Raw genomic sequence first — 20333 nt, forward strand, 5'->3', positions numbered from 1 at the left:
GAAATCTGGGGAGGAGGAGGCTGCTGTATGAGGGAGAGAGAAAATGAGCGACTCACACAGATGTGCTATTACAGTTAACAGCGTTTAATGTGTTTATCGCTACTTAATCACATCTACACTGCTGTATTATGTCCTGCATTCTGCTGTTGCTAATGCCAGAGAGAAAGGGGGGAGCAGGATTTTGTCTTCTCTGTGTGCAGTGCGTAGAAGACATTGGAGCAGCAGTCTCTACCCACCACCTCAGGAAAGACTCAGAATTACAGATACAGCTTACAAAAGGGAAAACTGGTGAAATTGCAGAATATAAGTCATATAATAGTGATGATCCTCATGTACACACAGCAGGTTATTCTGAAAATGTGGGTATGCTTTGAGAAAATTACAGCTCGCCAAAGGAAGAGCTTGTGGCAGATCGCTTTCATAGCGCTCAGATGGTGACTTCAACTGTTGAGGTGTATTACAGAATACAGGAAAACCATGGACTTCTCTGGTGTCCACTATACTAGGAGGTTGCGGCAGTCGTTATTGGGATTAGTGTATTGCGTAAGGGCTCACTCAGGCAGTGTATGTGGCCCGCATGGTGCTAAAAGCCCATTGGTTTCTATTGGGCCACTCACACTTTCATTTTTTTTCATGTGCATGGGGAAAAAAACGCAGCATGTCTTATTTTGGTAGGTCTTACACACCAATATAGGCTATGTTGGATTTAACATAAGCAGCAGATGCACATTTGCTGAGCACTGCGTATTACGTGCATAAAAAAGAGGAGCGTAATGCGTGGACCACGTAAGGCTCACTCACATGAGCGGAAGTTGTATCTGATGCGCTATTCTGTAGACCTTCTTTGTCTTACCGCCTGAGGTGGGGTTCTAGTATTTCCAATGTTTTCAGTCTGTGACCGCACACTAGAATAGCAGCTGATCTCCTCCTCCCCAGACTATATCATGTGAAAGGTTAATGTTTCCTGCTTTTGTGGGATAGCGATGCCGTGATCCGTGGTCCGTCCAGTTTCTGTCAGATGATGTGAGGAAGAACAAGCACTTGTTTTGTGTACACCTACAGGAAGTGTTGTTGGAGCAATAATGCCTTGAAACCTATTATTTATCGCTGCTGCACGGTGGATGAAGGAGCGTGGAAACTTAGATTTAGTGGCTTGTCATTGACTCCGAGTGTTTGGGATAGATGTCTGTTCTTTTTGTCTTAAGTTCTGAAAACACGAAAAGCTAAATAAGCAATATTAGCTGCTACTCATTGTCCTCATGCTTACATACTTGCTGTATACCCAGTACAACGGAGGAGACCTTACCCCCTCCACTCCTTACCATGAAGAAGCTACAGCAGTCACTTGCTGGTCACTGTACACCTGGCCACTCGGCCACTCGCTTGCTTCTGCAGTGATACTGGCTGAATGGCACATACCCACTGAAGCCACAAAGAAACGTGTAAAGGGAGCCTTTTCCAGTTCATAATAGGAGCTGCATATTTGGATCTTACTATGGTATATCAGGAAAATTCATCGCTAAATATACAGCATCATCCATAAAATTCCAAAAATCCATGGGGCTGATTTATGAATCTGTCTAAATAAAAAAAAAATTGTCTTAGTTGCCTGTAGCAACCAATCGGAGCTCAGATTTAATTTTACCAGGGCTGAATAAAAAAGAATCAAAAAAAAAAATCGAAGCTTGGCTCTGATTGTTATGGGCAACTAAGACAATTATTTTTCTTTCGAGACAGTTCATAAATTTTCCCAGGTGACCTACAATGACTAGCAGGACCGATGCTGCCGATACTCGTATAAAAAGGAATGTCAGCTCAAACTGAGCTAAACAGTCCAATGTGTGGTCCTAACGGTGATTGATGGCTAACCCTGTTTGTACAATCATACACGGCTGTCAATCACAGATAGGACCTCCCATTGGACTGTTCAGTCTATAAGCAATTTCAGTAGCTGTAAATCACTTACCAGTTAGATTCTGCAGACTTTTCTCTCTGTAGACTTCTCTGGGCAGCATGACTCATCACCTTTCTTCACTTCTTATTCTCCGTCATATCTGTTACTAGAGATGTACTTCACATGACAACATTCAACGGATACATAATTGGAAGGCAATGAGACACCCTAGTGGTCGGCGCTAAAAGGGATTTCGGTAAATAATGTGATTTGTACTTTTACTAGTTATCACATTAGCAATTCTATTAGTTCAAGTTGTCTAATGGCCCTTTTACATCGGCCGATAATTGGGTAAATGACTGCATGAGTGCTGACGTCACCGCTAAGAACGATTGCGCTCATGCAGAGTGTTTATGCTAATGGCCTTCACTGCTGGATCACAGGCTTCTTGCTTAGCGCTTCAGCTTCTATGTGAAGCACTGAGAGAGGAGCATTTATACAGAAGGACCAGCCCGCGATCCAGCGATGGCTTTGTGCTGACTGCTCAGCGATAAGAGCCTGTGAATGAGTAGTTCACCATTTATGACGCTAACACATTTGGGCTTATTTAGCAATCGCAATATGATCGTTTCCTAGCGCAAATTGTGTCTGAAAACGGTCTTGCATGTTTTGCGCCACACTTATGTCTTTTTTTTGGGAGGGGGGCACTTTTTAGACAGGTTTTCTGATTTGTTCAAAAGGGATGATGGCCTAAATTGTATCAAAATGTTGTACCAATTTTTGGCTTAAACAAAGGCAGCTAGAAGGTGTTCTAAACTTAGACTAGACAGTCTTAAAATTTGACAGATTTGTCATTCAGCAAAGCTACTGTGATCTATCGTATTTTTACTGTTACCTTTAGTTTGCACAGGCTAACTGTTAAAGCCCATTTACACCAGCCGATCGCTAAAAGGCGATAGTTTTAGCGGTAATTGGTGCGTCTAAATGTGTGCCCATCGTGCACTTTTCGTGCACTGCTAGCTGTTCCTTACATTCAGTCCAAACTAAAAATCGTCATTCAGCCTTATCAGCAGTTCTTCATGGGGAGTGCTGATAGTCTTGTTTCCTGTTGGAGAACAAAGGATCTGAATGCAGATAAGGGCCCTCAGGCTATTAACTGCATTCAGCTAAGGCTTCATTTGCACACCTAATTGCTCTTAAGTAGCTGAGTAGCTACTTAATAGTTTATGCAAAATGATCGCTCAAAGCTGTCACTCAAACGGTCTTTGAGTGATCTTTGAGCGATCATCGGCCCGTGTAAATGGGCCTTTAGGCTGCATTCCCACGAATGTATATCGGCTCGGTTTTCACGCCGAGCCGATATACGTCGTCATCATCTGCATGGGGGGGGGGGGGTGGAAGAGCCAGGAGCAGGAACTGAGCTCCCGCCCCTCTCTGCCTCCTCCCCACCCCTCTGCACTATTTGCAATGAAAGGAGGTGGGACGGGTCAGGGCTAAGTTCCGATAATTAGCCCCGCCCCGATCCGCCTCTCCCCATTACAAATAGTGCAGAGGGGCTGAGAGGAGGCAGAGAGGGGGCGGGAGCCAGTATACGTTTGTGGGAATGCAGCCTTAGACTGTATTGGCTAATTGGCCCCTTTGGTTGGCTCTTCTACTGAACCAAAATTACAACATGTATTCTACTCCATTCGCATTCTCTGTGGAGTGGTTGCACTATATGGGGAGGTCATTGGAAAGGTTAATCATGTTATGTGTTTCTTTTCCTTTTTCTTTTTTTTTTCTTTTCAATCTATTTTATACCATTAATTGCCATCTGTAAATTTTTAAAAATTCTTTTGAGCATCAGAAAAGCCCTGCAACTCTGATCTGTGTATCGGAGTGCTAAAACCTCCGTGTTACTGCGATCGGCCTATCAGAAACCATCCGTTCTTATCAGCAAGAAACTTTACTGTTCATGATCTCCTATATTGCTGTTAGTAACTCCTTTCTAGATCTTTTACTGGGGTGTCAAGCTGCTTTTAAAGTACACCGATCATAAACTGAAACCACATTATACGCCGGACCTGTCACACGACGGATACAGGTGGAGCCTGACAGACCACATGAAATTCTAATTCTCTGTTGGCTTCTTACGCGGCGTCCGACATAAAGGGGGCGAGTCTGACAGAAAAGAATGCCGTTAACACTGGAACCTTTTGTTTTAGTACCTGCATTCACTCAGGTTGTCACCGCTACATCCATACAGGAATATCTGCAGTGAATATGTGGTAAAATCTCCATATGTTTGGTGCAGATTTGGCGTGGATTTCACCCACCACAGCATAAATAAAGTGCAGTCATAAGTCAAGTTGCCCTACGGATTTCTTCTGCAGCTTGTGGATGTATTTCATGACTTCGCATCCGCTTAGTTGTACTGTAATATGTACTTATTTTCAGCACTAAATGTGCAGCGTATGCTTGACGTGCCATCTTTATCGCGCCCCCATGAAGCAGCGCTTATAGGGAAAAGTACATATGTAATACAGCATGTGATAAAAACACAACCATTTTTAATTTTTCTTGTGGCTCAGATTGGAACTGATTAATAATTTACATACTTCCATCTAAAACGGAGTGCAGGTAAAGTTACTGTGCGGCCGCGTAGGGTTCTCCGAGTGATCCTATCGGACACATCCTAATACAACCATGTAGATACGCACTTCTTGTAGCTGTTAGATTTCTCTTCTAAGGATGCCAGTACATTGTCACTCCGGAAGACTAGTCCTCTTTGTGAATGTGTGCCATGATGTATTTTTTCCACACATGCATCTCTCATCAGTCCCTAGCATTGTGAATGTGTAGCCTGAAGCAAGGCTTGGTGGACGGATGTTACTGACACTTGCATTCCTCTGTCTGCAGAAAGGAATTCTCATCCAGCAGTCTGAAGTTCCTCCTTGCCCTACAGACACCAGCCTCAGCATGCAAGGAAATGAATGAACTAGGTACGGTATGTAGTTCATGGGAAGACTGTCTTCAGGCTGTTAATATTGCCTTTGTCCCTCTGATTGCTTACAAAATGTGTCCACGTGATGCAGATCAGTTCATTTGTGGGATGTAGTAGATGGGAATATGCAGATGGCTGCAATGCGTAGTGGCACATTTATGATCTTACACAGAAGGGAAGGATGCCACTGTTGACATTCTGGAAAAGGAACAGAGGAAACCTAAAGGATATTGAAAGGGATTTTCTCTTTAAATATTAACCTAGATCAGTGTTCACGAGCCTTTTAGAGACCAAGTGCCAAAACTGCAACCCAAAACCCATTTATTTATCGCAAAGTGCCAACACATCAGCGGGCGGGGCTTATCATAACATGTGATATATATATATATATATATATATATATATATATATATATATATCATTATTATTATTATCATTATTATTATTATCATTATTATTATTATCATTATTATTATTATCATTATTATTATTATCATTATTATTATTATCATTATTATTATTATTTTCAAAATGCACAGCATGCAGATTTTGACAGCTTTTTGGATGCGGAAATGCTGCAGAATTTGCCACGGAAATTTCCATTGAGGACATTCTACAGCATTTCCGCCATGTGTAAACATACCCTAGCAGTAATAGTGGACCCCCACCCTCACCACTATCCCTCACAGCGGCCCCAGCGGTAGTGGTGACATCTCACAGCGGCCCCAGCGGTAATGCTATTACTGCTGGGGCAGATATAGGGGACACTATTACTATTAGTATCCCCAATACCAGCCCCAGTAGTGTTCCCTCCGCCTCGTCAAAGCGCGTCTGCTCGGCGCTGATCCCAGGTGCACACTGGGATGTCAGTGTGTGCTGCCGGACACCACCTCCCTCTGCTCTCGCGGAACCTTGGAGGAGACTTCAGGGGAGGGGGGAGGAGGATCCCAGCTGCACGTTGTCGTCGCATTGTGCGCCGGGATCAGCGCTGCTAGCAGCGCCACTAAGTGAATACCGGCAGGGGAGCCTCAGCACCCCTGTCGGTATTCACTACCATGGTGAGCAGCTGCTGGCACGTGTGCCAGCAGGGAGGCCACTGCATGCTGCCTCTGGCACACGTGCCATAGGTTCGCCACCACTGCTGATAAATCAGCAAAGCTTTGTGAGATGTTAGAATGTGAGTCATTTACATTATTTATGGAAAATGTGACATTCACAAGTCATTAATGTTCCATGGCTTTATTTTGCTTATAACAAGCCTTGCTTCTGGTAACCTCCACCAGAGGCACTTCCATGAGGTGCTCGCACAGGCACAGTTTTGAAGACCTCCAGTGTTGCCATGGCTCATTGTCTGCCAAGCCAAGCCTAGTCAAGATAATCCATGAGCGATTGCAAGTTGCAGACTTGAATTAAAAAAAAGTATAAAAAAACAAACACTTTTTTATTACAAAAATTAAAATTAAGTAAAAGGTTAAAAAAAACAACCTTTCCCGTTTATATGATAAAGAAAAATTAAAAAACACATCTCCAAAATTGTGTTTGCTTTTTACTGAAAAAAAAAAAATCAAAAAGTTGAATTATAGTTTTATATTGCTCTTCTTTGAGACCCTTCCAGTCCCTAATCAGCTGCCCCCAGTCTGCTACTTCGACATGGCTCGTGAAATCAAAAATAAAGGAAACAGACGTACAAATGTGACCACTAGGCCCGTTACATGCCTGATCACACATTTGTGTTTCTAGTAGATAAACCAAAATCTAACGCCGACAGACAGCCTGCTGCTAACGGTGGTGTCTGCATTATGTGACAGTACTGCTTTTAGAGAAGTACAATATATAAAAATCACACTTCAGGGGAAATGACTGTAGTTCAGCAAACCGTTTAGTGATGTCATGCTTTCTTTTTTTTCCTTTAAAATAGACAAGCGGCAGAAATCACCAGAAACTGTTTAAATAGTGGATTTTGGAGTGGACCCAAATCCAGCTGCTATTAAGGAGTGAAAAGTAAGTAGACTTTGATTTTGGTTTTCTGAAAAATGTATTGGATGTATTTACTGTAACTTTTGTATGTGTTTAGCTGCATGTTCTCTCTCTCCCTACCCTACTTGATCAGTGTGGCAATGCACTACTTCCCTCTGGACTGTACGGGTGCTGAGGCGACTGTAGGATGCCCGGCGGGTATTGTGTGCCAGTTCTGTTCTGATTAGTAACTGATTGATAGACTGGTGCCCTTTGGTTGTCTTGGCTAATATACAGCAGCGGCGCTCTACACGTAATATCAGATCTCACCTGATCAGGTACCCTAAATTTGGGTTCTGTATTTGCCACCGGGCTAGACAATTTTTGCTATTTAGGCAAATGATGAATTGCTTGCAAAGAGGACCAACACTTAAAACCCGTTTTAAACGACCAAATACGTAATTATTCAGGAATGATAACTGTTAAATGTGAAAGTTATGGAAACTATGAAGGCGATTTTATAAAATTATCTATAATAAAAATGGTCTTTATTGCCAAGAGCAACTAACTGCAAAGCAGCTTTCATTTTTTAAAGGCAGAGTATGAAATGAAAGCAGAGCTGTGATTGGGAGATAAACTATTATTTGGCAGTGGCTTTTCTTCCTCTCGGCTATTGAGTATGAAGATGTCGGGAAGGTAGCTATCAGCAGACAGCTAGCCGAGCTATATGGACATCTTAAAGGGATATTCCCATCTCTATCGTCAATCAAATCCCATGGATTTGCCATAAACGTATGATGTGGGTCCCACCTTTCTCTGGGATAGAGATGGCTTTGGATATAGTTTAGTAGCATTGTTTGCTGTGCTACGCTGTCTTTATAATGCCCGTTCATTTCTACAGGAGTTAAAGAAACTGAGTAGAACAGCCTATGCAGCCGTTTCTGTAAGTCCAGTCTTGGATAAACCATGGCATTGGGACTACTATTCCCATCTCAGCCATGATTGGATGAGCTGGGAAAACCCTATAGTGTTTTTACATCCTGCAGATGCAAGACCTGTATGAAGAGCTCCCTTCACACATACGGGTGTTTCTTACAGCTGACACCTGGCAGCAGCAGCTGTGATGAGCTGCAGGGCTGTTAATCCCTTTAAATGCTGCTGTCAATTCTGACATGGACATCTAAATCCATACGCCACCCCCACGATGAGCTCAGAAAAAGCCGTGCAGGTGTCATGGCAGCCAGGGGCCTTCTGAAAGGCGCCAGGGCTGTCATGGCAGAATGCCTATCAAGCTGTGCCCGTGGGGTGGTTTGACAGACTGCCTATCAGATCGCAGTATGATGTAATACTATGGCATTACATCACACTGCAGGAGCAATCAAAGCATCGCAAGCTGTGGTTCCCTAAGGGGATTAAAAAAAAAAAATCAGTAAAGTTTTACTAATTGCAAAAACAAAAAAAAAGCAATAAACGTTTAAATCGCTCCCTTTTTGCCATATTTGTAATAAGATTCTAAATCCTAAACCAAAAAACATATTTGGTGTCGTTGCTTCCATAAAAGTCCAATCTTTTAAAATAACACATTAGTTACCCTGCACGATGACTGTCGTTGGCAAAAAAAAAAAACACACACCAGGCATGCACTTTTTTGGTCACCCTGTCTCCAAGAAAAAATGCAATAAAAAGCGATCAAAAAGTCTAATCTTTTCCAAAAGTGGACCAACGCAAACTTCAGGACGTCTCCCCAAAAATGAGCTCTTGCATAACTGCATCGATGGAAAAATAAAAAAGCTATTGCGCGCAGAAGATGGCGGCAGAAAATTTAAAAAATTATCTTTTTGAACAAAAAATACAAGTAATACAGCAACACAAACTGTTTGGTATCGTAGTAATCGTTGAATAAAGTTATTGTCATTTTTGTTGCGGTTTGTGCGCCGTAGAAACAAGACGCACTGAGAGATGGCAGAATTTCATTTTTTTTCCATTTCTCTTTACGTAGAACTTTTAAAAAGATTTTCGGTACATTATATGGTACATGAAATCGTACCATTGAAATATACAACTCCTCTCGCAAAAACAAGCCCTCATACAGCTACGTTGATGGATAAATAAAGGAGTTACTTTTTTTTCTTTTAAGGGGGGGGGGGGGGAAACAAAAATAGAAATAAACAAAAGCTCAGTCACTAAGGGGTTAAGTCAATGACAGCAGAAAGAATCTGTCCCCACTCCTGTGCAATAGGAGACCAACGTGGCAAACGCCACAGCAAGTTTTTCTGTTTTGCTTTTGTAATTCATTTCTAGGCTTAGCTAATGACTCCTTTTTAGAGCAGATGGCGGATGTCAATCGTGGCAATTTAGCACATGTCTGCGAGGCCCCATTGAAATCTATGGGAGCATTATACCGTGGTGTTCCAAACGCCGCAGTAAAAAGCGCATGTGTGAGAGTGACCTAAGAAAACTGGATAACAAAGTCTGGGTTTAAAGGCTGTTGTAGTACCGTATATTCCGGCATATAAGACTACCTTTTAACCCCGAAAAATCTGCTCTGCAGTCTGGGGTTGTTTTATACGCCGGGTATACAGTTGTCCAAAAAAAAAATGAATACGCCCCTCCCGCGGCGCTGCTGCAGGCTCTCTCTGCCCCGTGCACAGCGGCAAAGCATTGCTTTCTGCTAGCTGGGTTTGAAATCCCTGCCTCCAGAAAGCTAATGCTCTGATTGGCTAACTCAAACGGTGTCAGCCAATGAAAGCTGGCGCTGCGTTAGCCAATCAGAGCATTAGCTTTCTGGAGACGGGGATTTCAAGCCCCGCTTGCAGAAAGCAATGCTCTGCCAGCGTGCGTGGCGGAGCGAGAGCCTGCAGCAGCGCCGCAGTAGGTAAGCATTCTTTTTTTTTTTTTTTTTTTTTCACACTGTATTCCCGGCATATAAGACGAAAAGTCGGGGGTCGTCTTATACGCCCCGTCGTCTTATATGCCGGAATATACGGTAAATATCTTGTTGTTCTCCGGTGTATGCTTGACATGTGTAAAAGGTAGTTGTTACCCAAGCTCAGCTAATGTACCCAAAGGCAGAGCATAGTGTTCTCCGCTCTTGCTGGCGCTCTACAGCAGAACTTGAAGCGAGCGATTCAGTTTTACATCTAATAAAAACAATGTGTTACGGTTACTCTAAGTGCTGCTGATAATTAGAGAAGGCTATGTCCCTTCCAGGGAGCCAATCTTGTACAGATTATCTCCAGTCTTTTCTGTGAGAAGTCATTTTGTAAGACACAAACATGTTGCTGGTATTCTCTTTACGTGGGATTATCGGATAGAAAAAAATCGCAACCAGGTCAGAGCGGTTGGAGAACATGGGAATCCATTCTTGCTGGCGTGATCGCCCACTGCTTCCCTTTTTCCGGTCCCTTGCTGCAGCTTTGATAAAGTCCTGACAACGCACATGTAACTGCTGCAGCTAATCATCAGCCGAAGAGAGGCAGTGATGGACTGCAGAGATCACAGGTCATTGGAATCGGTGACATCCTTGCTGCTTCGCTGGAACACAGATTGAAAACTATTTGGGAAATGGGCACAAGTGAAATGTGAGTGATGGGAATCGGGTGAGGCGAGTGTGACTTCTTTTATGCTTTCCCACCACTCTTGGCGTTGATGGAGGTTTTTTATTTATTTATTTTTTTTCTTCTGCTTGGATAACCCCTTTCACATAGCTAAAACAAGATTTTGTAAGAACTTACCGTAAAATCTCTTTCTCGTCTTGTTCATTGGGGGACACAGCAAAGACCTTGGTATAGCTTCTGCCACTAGGAGGCGACACTAAGCACAAAAGTGTTAACTCCTCCCACTAGCTATACCCCTCCTGCAAGCAGCATGCTAGCTCAGTTTGTGTGCAAGCAGTAGGAGCAGCCAGTAGGATATGACAATAATAGATAATAAATAACCATACTCACGAACTGTAACTCATTCCAACACCGTGTGCGACTGCACCGCGGACCCTCCCCTAGGGAGTATACGTCACAGTTCCGATACCAGACTGGGTGGGTGCTGTGTCCCCCAATGAACAAGACGAGAAAGAGATTTTACGGTAAGTTCTTACAAAATCTTGTTTTCTCGTCTGTTATCATTGGGGGACACAGCAAAGACCTTGGGACGTTCTAGAGCAGTACCCAAGGGGGCGGGAAAATAGAAGGCGTCGCATGTGTAAGGACGCAATCTGTCCTTCAACTGCGACCAGCGTTAATGGATGGCTAGGTATCCCGCATGCTCAGACAGAGCCTAAAGGGCCTAAATAACAGCCCCATCCACCCTCTGAGGGAAGAAAAAAACAAAACCCAGACAAGGAGCTTCGGACGAGGCACACGGCTTCCAAATAATACGGCCTGAGAATATGACCTTGCTGAATTGCTGCAAGGCAGAGTCATTGTAAGGAGTCCACTCTGGAAAAGCAGGGATCCAGTCGGAGTTGCCGGAATTACCGGCAGCGCGCCAGCGTGACTGAAGCATGCTACCTGCACGAGGAACTTCGGCGTAGTCAACCGAGAAACCTGCCCTGGAGCGTTCCCTGGAACTACCGAGAAGGTGCCCACCGATACCTCACCGAAGTGGATCCTGATACCGGCAGTAGGCCATACAGCGGGTAGATAACGACCGTTTCCTGTACCATCCGTACCCAATAGGCATCCGAAGATGAAACTGTGGAGCCATAGGCGCCGAAACATCAGGGTTGTGGACCTTCTACCAGGCGACTTAGTTGTAAGTCAGGTCCCGTATACCTCCAGGTATTCAATCTCACCTACACCGTCCCTCCGTGATGAAGGGACATTCGACTCCAGACGCCAGTGGAGGAACGACCTGTTGAGATATGCAACCGTCTTATGCTGGACTCCTGTGTTGACCACGGTTGGAAGGCCTGCCGTATGACCTTGATGCTGTATATGCTGAAAGCCTCCGTCCATGGCGTCGGCTGTCTGATTAGCTGTAACTTGAAAAAGGGTCGTGAGAGAAAAAAGTTTGGTTCCATGATTCTGCAACCATGCCCACGGCGTCCGCCTCTGCATGGCCCCATGGGCTAGCGAGGACTTCTGCCCATTCGTGATCAACTAGGGCTGGCCCCGTGCTGGGATGCAATGTAACCGTGTGACTCCACTAAGTACAGAAAAATTGACCGCACAAGGCAGCAAGGGTACACTGGTCCGAGACTCACTGATCCCTTTGAGGAAACCTCCACAGTAGGGATGGAGGAACCCTAAAATTGCAGACAGTACAAGTATGGACTGTCTTACGCTGTCCTGCAAGTCATAATGCAGGGAGAACAATGCAGGAGAGTTGCAGCGAGTCGCTGGATCTGTCAGTCTTAATCCCCATTGGACGTTTTAGCTTCCTATGCGCAATCAGTCTCGCAAGCGACTAGGCGGGCCTAGTTTGCTGAGGATCAGCGCTCTACACTTGAACCGACACTAGCGACCGTTTAGAACACCGAGCACTCCTACGGTTAGTCTCCCCATCCCCAATGGGAGAAACGTGGCCTGTTCTGCACCCCACCAGGGTCCGCAGGAGCTGTCTCCTGCAGAGAGCTAGCCACGTCCTACTGACACGGCTGTAGAACTAACGGTCCATGATTCCTAGAGTACACATGCCTTGTGGTTCAGAGAACGCCCGAAAGAAACGAACTCGGCATTATAAAGTGCCGCCGGAGGGGCGTCCTGCGTCACTTCTGTCTGGTGGGGGCCTAAAAAGTATGCGGCTCTTCTGTCATCGTAGATCGCCCTAAGTTGCCTGTAGGAAGCTGCAGGTGGTCCCTCCAGGGAGGCTAGCCGTTGTGAAAAACATCTGGAGCGTAAGCTTCTGTGGGGTGGAGGTGAATACGACGTGTTCACAGAATTCCTGAGAATAGTATATTCCTCAGAAGGGTACCACAAGACTTAGCCAGACCGAAGGAAGCCCAACGGCTGTTTGACTTCCTTAAGAGTTTTGGCCTGCATACTGCTGCCTTAACACCTTGCTCCACACAAGGCCCAAGACATGTTGTGCAACTCTCGTACAATAGCGAGACCCCATACTGATGTGGTACTAGCCGGACCCTGTCCGCGTGCTATCCCGGCATCGGGCATAGCGGTCTGGTTGCCTGCAGGAAAAAGCGGGGGGGCTAGCTGTAAAGCCAGGGCAACCCGGTCAGGCCTAACATCAAGGCCGGGGTACCGCTGATAATCAGCTTGTAGACCAGTACGGCAGCAGAGAGCGCACTTGATATGCGGCTCTGTCCCGAACTGCGACTCAGGGTGCAGGAAACTACTGAGGGGACGAAGCTGACTCCTGCTCAAACCAGTGTATGCGCTGCTTCGGGCATGGAAGTACCCCCGGTCTCAGCCGCCTGGGGTATTGCCGACAAGCACCTTGAACCCTGTTGTACGTCGGGCAAGATATTCTCCAGCTGGATGTAGTCTCGTTCCTTAACGAGTGCGCACATAGTATGTGACCCTTGCCGGCCGCTGTCATTGTGTCCTCCTGGACACGGACACTGTGGTGCGATTGTCTGTAGAGGAGTTCAACCGGATTCGGCACAGACATGAGGAAAAATGAGTCCAGAGACTCCCTGTGCGAGTACTGGCAAGAGATCGCATACTGTTATCTGTAAGAGGAGATTCTCTCTGCTTAATCTCGAACTACAGCGCGAGCGCACTTGGTATGTGGCTCTGGCCGCCCCGCCAGCATGTCCTCCTGGACGCGGACACTATGGTACATGTGACCGCGGGGGGAACCACAAGGGAGCTGCCGACATGTAAGGCTCAACCCGGTGCGGAGCCGACATGGGGAATGATGAATCCAGTCAGCGAGCCCCGAGTAATGCTGACAAGAGTTCGCACACTGTTGTCAGTCTATATAGAGCTGTAGCGAGAGCACACCTGGCATGTGGCTCTGGCCGCCCTGTCCGCGTGTCATCCTGGACTTAGACACCGCGGTACTGCTGGCTGCAGGGAACTGCAGGGGGGCAATGGGGGAGCTTCCGTCAGGCAACGCTCAACCTGGTCCGGAGTAGATATGGCTAGCTGTGCGGTACTCCTTCTGTATGGAAGGGGTAATAGGGGCGCTATCAGCGACCAGGGAGCCACCGATAGTCTGTGTGTAGTACGGAAGGGGTCCCAGCGACCTCAGTTTCACAGAGAGGATTGCGTAAGGAGTGGTCAGCTGCTGCCTGCGGGCAAAGCGGGTCGCACAGTAGCATTATACGCCAGCCTATGGCAATCGAACACCCGAACGTCGCGAGCTACGCAATCTGTTCAGCAGCAAGGCAATGGTGGCCGTGCGATACGGTTATCCACCAGCTGTCCTGACCGGCGGCAACATGTGACCAACGCTGCTGTAGGGGGCGATGCTGGTGCACAACCTCTAAAAATCGCGTGGCCTGTTCTGCTGCGCGTGGCGCCGAGAGCGTGGCCGCTTGGAGGTGATTCTAAAATGTCCCTGCGCCGACACGGAGAGTGGGGCCGGCAAACCGGCTGTGCGGCGCTACAGAAAGAGGGACGCGGGGCTCCACAGGGTAGTCGCCCGCTAGGCGGGGAAAAATACATACGCCCGCTTGGCGGGGAAAAATTCAAACGCCCGCTTGGCGGGGAAAAATTCAAACGCCCGTTGGCGTCTGCATGCCCGGCCGACGGTGCGAGGAGCCCCTGCACGAAACGAGCAGCCGGCACGCGCCGGGACCGCGGCAAAGCCAGCCGCGGGCGGCCGGCAGCGCAAGCAGCAGCCGTCATCAACAGGCGCGGGCGGCCGGAGACACATCAGCCGTGGGGGGCCGCCAACAGCCGCGCATCAACCGCGGCCGTCACCCACAGGCGACCGGCGTCCCATCAGCCGCGGGCGGCCAGCAGCACACCGGCCGCTCCAGCAACCGCGGGGGGAGACCTCGCAGCGGCCGGTGGCACATCAGCCGCGGGGGGCCGCCATCAGCCGTTATCCACCAGCTGTCCTATCAGCTACGGCCGCCCAACAAGTAGACGCGGGCGGCCGGCAGCACAGCAGACAGTACGGGCGGCCCAGTGGCACATCAGCCGGGGTGCCCAACACAGCCGCCGCGGACCCAACAAAATGGCCGTGGCCGGTAGGTAGTGCCTAAGCCGCAGCTGCCCTGGAAGTGGGCGGCCGCCGACAGCACATCAGTCGCGGTCACGCTGCGTCAAGTTTAAAAGGGCGGCCCACCCTACCGCCGCGGCAGCTAAGCCGCGGGCGCAGCATAAACATCGGCGCTGCGGGGCATAAGCCGCAGCCGCCCTGTAACAGCGCAGCAGGCGGCATAACTAGCAGCGCAACGGGGAACAAAGTAGCGCAGCCGGCGACATAGCAAGCAGCGCAACGCACATCGGGTGCAATAACAAAATAAACCCACATACTTACCTCCCTTCGTGATGTAGGGTGGCTCCCGGGCTCCAGCAGAGCTTCTCCCCATCATCGCCTGCCTTTGGTGGGGCAGTGGATGCCGGACCATAAATAAGGGGGGCTCTATGGCTGGCGGGTCACACTCAGTTTGGTGGCCGAGTGTGCCTCCTTTTCTTCAGAGGGGGCCCGGCAGACAACAGAGGGTTACATATCACCTCTGTTCGCCGCCCTCGGTGGGTTAACGGGGAGAGTCCTGCCTCCCCGTTATGCCCTGGCCTTCCGGGAAAAAAATGGAAAAAATGCAAAAGAAAGAAAAAATAGTCTCAGCAGGAGAGACAGTCCTGCCTCCTAGACACTAAGCAAAAAACTGAGCTAGCATGCTGCTTGCAGGAGGGGTATAGCTAGTGGGAGGAGTTAACACTTTTGTGCTTAGTGTCGCCTCCTAGTGGCAGAAGCTATACCAAGGTCTTTGCTGTGTCCCCCAATGATAACAGACGAGAAAAGGGTGTGATATTTTTTTTCCCCGATTTCACGTATGGTGCAGGTTTTGGCAAGGTTTTTGATGCAGTTTTTCAATACATGTGAACATATTCTAAGGCTAATTTCACACGGGCGATGTCCCCACAGATGCGAGGCATTTTGTGTTTTAATCCGCTTTGCATCACTTCAGGAAAGTAGCGATGCTGCAGCTTTTAGCACAGTGGATGACTAGTTAAGCCTGCTGTATTCATCAGGGGGCACTGCTCTTGCCCCTGCTGTGGATATAGGGAAGTGTCTGCTGCCAGCTAATGCCCAGCACTCTGTTTCCCTTATACGTAAAAGGCAGAAGGCCTTCGCTAATTACATTACAGGACTAATGGGATTGTGGTATAGCTTATTAAATGGAGCATTTCAGAGACATAAGCTGCTATAATCATGTATCGTGTTACTCTGTGACTCAGAAGCTGCTGCTCCCTGGAAGAACACAAGCTTGTGCCCGTCTTATTATCTACCCGACAGTCACAATTAATTAGAGAAAATCCTCCCAAAAATGTGTTGTTTTTTTTTTCTTTTGCATTTATTGTACTTTTTGAATTTGTTTCATGCAAAAATATTTGACACAGAACCCAGTCGGTTTAATTGCATTTTTAACCCTTTAGTGACATAACCAATTCGAGCCTTTTGAAACCAGTAAATAATTTACACTTTTGTATTTTAGCGCTCATAAGTTGATGTTTGTTTTTTTTTGTCAATGTAGCTATATGAGACCTTTTTAACAACTTTTTTTTATCACCACATTCCAAGATCAGATGATTTTCTATTTTTCCTTTGACAAAGCTGTACGAGGGATTGTTTTTGAAGGACATCTTGTAGCTTTTATTACTACGGTTTACAGCTGTGCTGGATAAAGGTACTATTTCATAGTATGGTTTGTAATGGATGTGGCGATAACAATTATGTGCAGGTTTTTTATGTTCGGTGTATGTTTACAATATTTAAAGCTTCATGTAAGTGGAAATTTAAAATTTAAAATTAGATGCTGCGGTCAGCAATGACTTAAGCATCCTCAGGGTTAAATGGGGTAGAACGGTGATTAGATGAGCAAGTCCTTCATATTTTTTTTCACTCCTCTTCTGGGGAAAAAGAACCCCGTATGTGACGGAGAGAGTAAATGTGCTCTGTGATAATGTGAAGTAAAGTCCATGTCGCCCCTCTCCTGAGACAGGAGAATCCCAAGTTTTCTTGGCTGCCTGCTTGTCCCCTCTCCCACGTTCTCTTTGCTTTGCGCACTGACTGAAAAGTGACAGCTGTAAATAAAATATTCCTAGCACTACTTCAAGCGGCTGTAGTTCCGGCTTTAAAATGAGCATGTCCTCTTCAAAACTGTAACGTCCTTTTTTCTGAAGAATCAACAGAACTCATTCTAAACTGTTATGGGATGATGATCGGCTGAATAATCAATCGAAACAGTGGATTCAAATTCTAGTCATTCACTGTCAACATGGCAACTGACAGGGTGATGAGTGATAAGTTGCTTATCATTTGGTTTCAATTTGCCAAAAATAAAATAGTTATAGGTTGATCAAAACTTGTCTTGGGTAAAGTCGGATGCTCATATTTGAACAATTTGCTAATTAATTTTCTTGGAGATGCACTCTATGAATATCTCATTGAGACACTAATGAACAATCATCAGTTTGTGTAATAGAAAACTAATGACTGTACGCTTTAACGACTATATGTACCTTTTACTCTTTCCATCCTCAAAGAAACTTCGTTGGTTTGTAGCAGATGTATTTTCTAAACAAAACAATCCAAAAATAGGTCCGCACACAAAGCTTCCATAAAAAACTTTTCTATGTTTTATTCATTACAATTAAAAAAAATGTTAGAGTACAATAGAGAGGAGGTTCCAATGTGCAGCAGACAAGCAGAAGGAAGGCATACAACATATCAAGTTCATAGAATTAAATACATGCTCAAAAAGTGCATGTATGCAAAATTATATATCAACAAACATATAATCATATAAAATGACACATCAAAGCATTATAAGTCTATGCATATAAGCAGCAGTACATAATGTATAAAGCCCACCTGACCACCTGGACCCCGACATGTGTTTCGCCCCAAGCTTCCTCAGGAGGATGGCGATATAACATCTTGATTACGTAGAATGCGCTGTTGATAGTCATTGGTCTCAGCCTTCAAGAAAGCACTTTAAAACGAAAGAATGACATGTAAGGGCTTGTACCCATTTTCTTTTTAGGAATACAGAATAACAGACTGAAGGTATGATGTAAGTGTGCAAATAGCCTGCTGTGTGTTTAAGCACCGGTTAGTTTCACACTCCTTTTGCTGTGTCTACTAGATGTATGCTTTTGGAGGGATTTCCTGATGTGTACAACCACACTATTCCATGTAGCAGGTTTTTATATTTAGTGATTTATCAGTAAAATGTGTAGGGAATGAATGAAGTTACCCTGAAGTGGTAAATGGTGTTAAGCGCATTGTACACATTAAAGGTTTTTTTTGGATCTAACCTTGATGGCCTATCCTTAGGCCTCCGGTAACCCCTCCAGTTAGGAGAAAGGAGAGACTTTGGTGGATGAGCTTTTCATAACTTTTATAAAGGTTTATGATAATATTAGCTTGAATCCTGAATGTATAATTAATAGAGGTGAGCGAACGTGCTCGTTTAGAGCAATTACTCGATTGAGCATCGCTTTTTTCGAGTAACTGCCTAATCGGGCGAAAAGATTCGTGGGGCGCCGGGGGTGAGCTGGGGGTTGCGATGGGGAATGGGGGAGGAAGAGAGAGAGAGTCCTACCCCGGTGCCCCCCAAATCTTTTTGCCCTAGTAGCCAGTTACTCGAAAAAAGCGATGTAATTGTACTAAACGAGCACGTTCGCTCATCTCTAATAATTAATCTAAGTGTAACACTTGGCACTGCTTATGCTCTAGCAATTGGCTGTGAACCTTTGCAAGAAAATTGACAATTGACCTGTATGTAAAACTTTTCTAGTTCTAGTAGATTGTGACTCTTATGTATTTTTTTTGTTTTATTTCAGACTTTCGGGCATGTGCTGACCAAAAGAAATTTCTCTGTCAAGACCAGACCCTCTAAGTGCCTTGGTGAAGATGGGGTTTGGCATGGATCTTAAATTTTCACATGAAGCTTTGCTAAAGCTTCAAGACTGGGAGCTGCGTCTCCTGGAAACTGTGAAAAAATTCATGGCTTTGAGAATTAAAAGTGACAAGGATTATGCCTCGACCCTGCAAAATCTTTGCAACCAGGTTGATAAAGAAAGTGTTCCTCAGCTTGATTACATCAGTAGTGTATCCAAGGTAAGGGTAGGGCTGTAAAATGTCTTTCATGGTATTCCCTGTTCAGTTTATTAGCACAACATGGGGTCTGGGTATTGTCTAGATTTCATGAGACTAACAATTGTCACCACATTTAAAGGGGTTCTGTCATTAAAAAAAAATTTGCCTATTGCCTATACTTGCCTATTCCTTTCTCGTCAGTCTACTTACCAGATTTTCCCCTCTCCTATCTTCTCCTGTCTTCTGCAGGGTCAAAGGGGAGGGGGGGGTCACCTCACCTCCAGCTGGCTGATTGCTGTGACGTTGCGTACATTCACAGGCGGTCTTCCTGCCTAAGGCCTCTTGTCCACGGGGAAATCATATTTAGCAAATCCGCATCCCATAGGAATGCATTAGCCACGGTTAATTAAATAGCCGCTGATGGTATTTTAGCTGATTTGCAGATTTCACGCGTGGGAGAAAAAAGTGGCATGCTCCATTTTAACACGGAACACGCGTGCGGGAGCTCTAGCTTAGTTGATCTCCCGCATGAAAAAAAAGACAATATATAGTGCATCCGCATCAGAAATCCACGCAGGCCTGATTTTCCTCGTGGACATGAGGCCTAAGGCCTCCCTCACACAGGCGCTTATATTCAGTGATTACCGCAGCGGTTTCAGTGCCGTGGTAATCGCAGTATAATGCTCCCATTGTTTTTAATGGAGCCTCTCAGACAAGCACTCGATTGATTTTCAAACCGAGTCTGTTCTATAGTTTGGTGTTTAGCGCACCTAATCAATGATAGGTAGTGCTAAAAGCCGATGTCTGCAGCCGAAACTAAAGTAAACAGGCTCTTTGCCGAACGCCTGTGTATAAGTATACTAAGAATTATTTTTTTTTTTTGTATACTGTATTTTTTGTAAAATGTATAACATTTTTTATTAACCTTGCTCACCTAAAGCCCTAAAGCTCCTTTTAATTACTGCATCATTGTAAATGTTTTGGTCTTTTTATTCTTGCCTTGTAGTCATGGCTGCACATGGTTCATCAGACAGAGCAGTTGAGTAAGATCATGAAAAGTCATGCGGAAGAGCTCAACGCAGGACCCCTCCACCGCCTTAGTGTCATGATCAAAGACAAGCAGCAAGTGAAGAAGAGTTACAACAGTATTCACCAGCAGATTGAGGCAGAGTTGTACAAGGTAGGGTCTTGTAAATGAAGTTGTCTTTTATTTAATATTTGTCTTCAAGAACACTTTTTCTTGTATTTTTTGGTGATTATTAATGACCTTCCTGGAAGTCGTCCTCGGCTTATTAGCAGCTTTTTTGAAAAAATGTTTAGTTT

At 45.6% G+C, this 20333-nt stretch overlaps 1 protein-coding gene across 2 annotated transcripts in view; it reads left to right on the forward strand.

Annotated features, from left to right (window-relative positions):
• The window catches only part of FER (FER tyrosine kinase), a 202114-nt gene that overhangs the window by 12515 nt on the left and 169266 nt on the right, over positions 1–20333 (forward strand). For both annotated transcript variants that reach the window (XM_066603044.1, XM_066603045.1), the window contains exons 2-5: positions 4793–4875; positions 6796–6878; positions 18755–19031; positions 20017–20190. In XM_066603044.1, the coding sequence (XP_066459141.1) occupies positions 18825–19031; positions 20017–20190 (381 nt within the window). In that variant the 5' untranslated portion in view covers positions 4793–4875; positions 6796–6878; positions 18755–18824. The remainder of the gene's footprint in view (positions 1–4792; positions 4876–6795; positions 6879–18754; positions 19032–20016; positions 20191–20333) is intronic.

Source organism: Eleutherodactylus coqui, chromosome 5 (genome assembly GCF_035609145.1).
Source record: "Eleutherodactylus coqui strain aEleCoq1 chromosome 5, aEleCoq1.hap1, whole genome shotgun sequence".
Classification (NCBI taxonomy): Eukaryota; Metazoa; Chordata; class Amphibia; order Anura; family Eleutherodactylidae; genus Eleutherodactylus; species Eleutherodactylus coqui.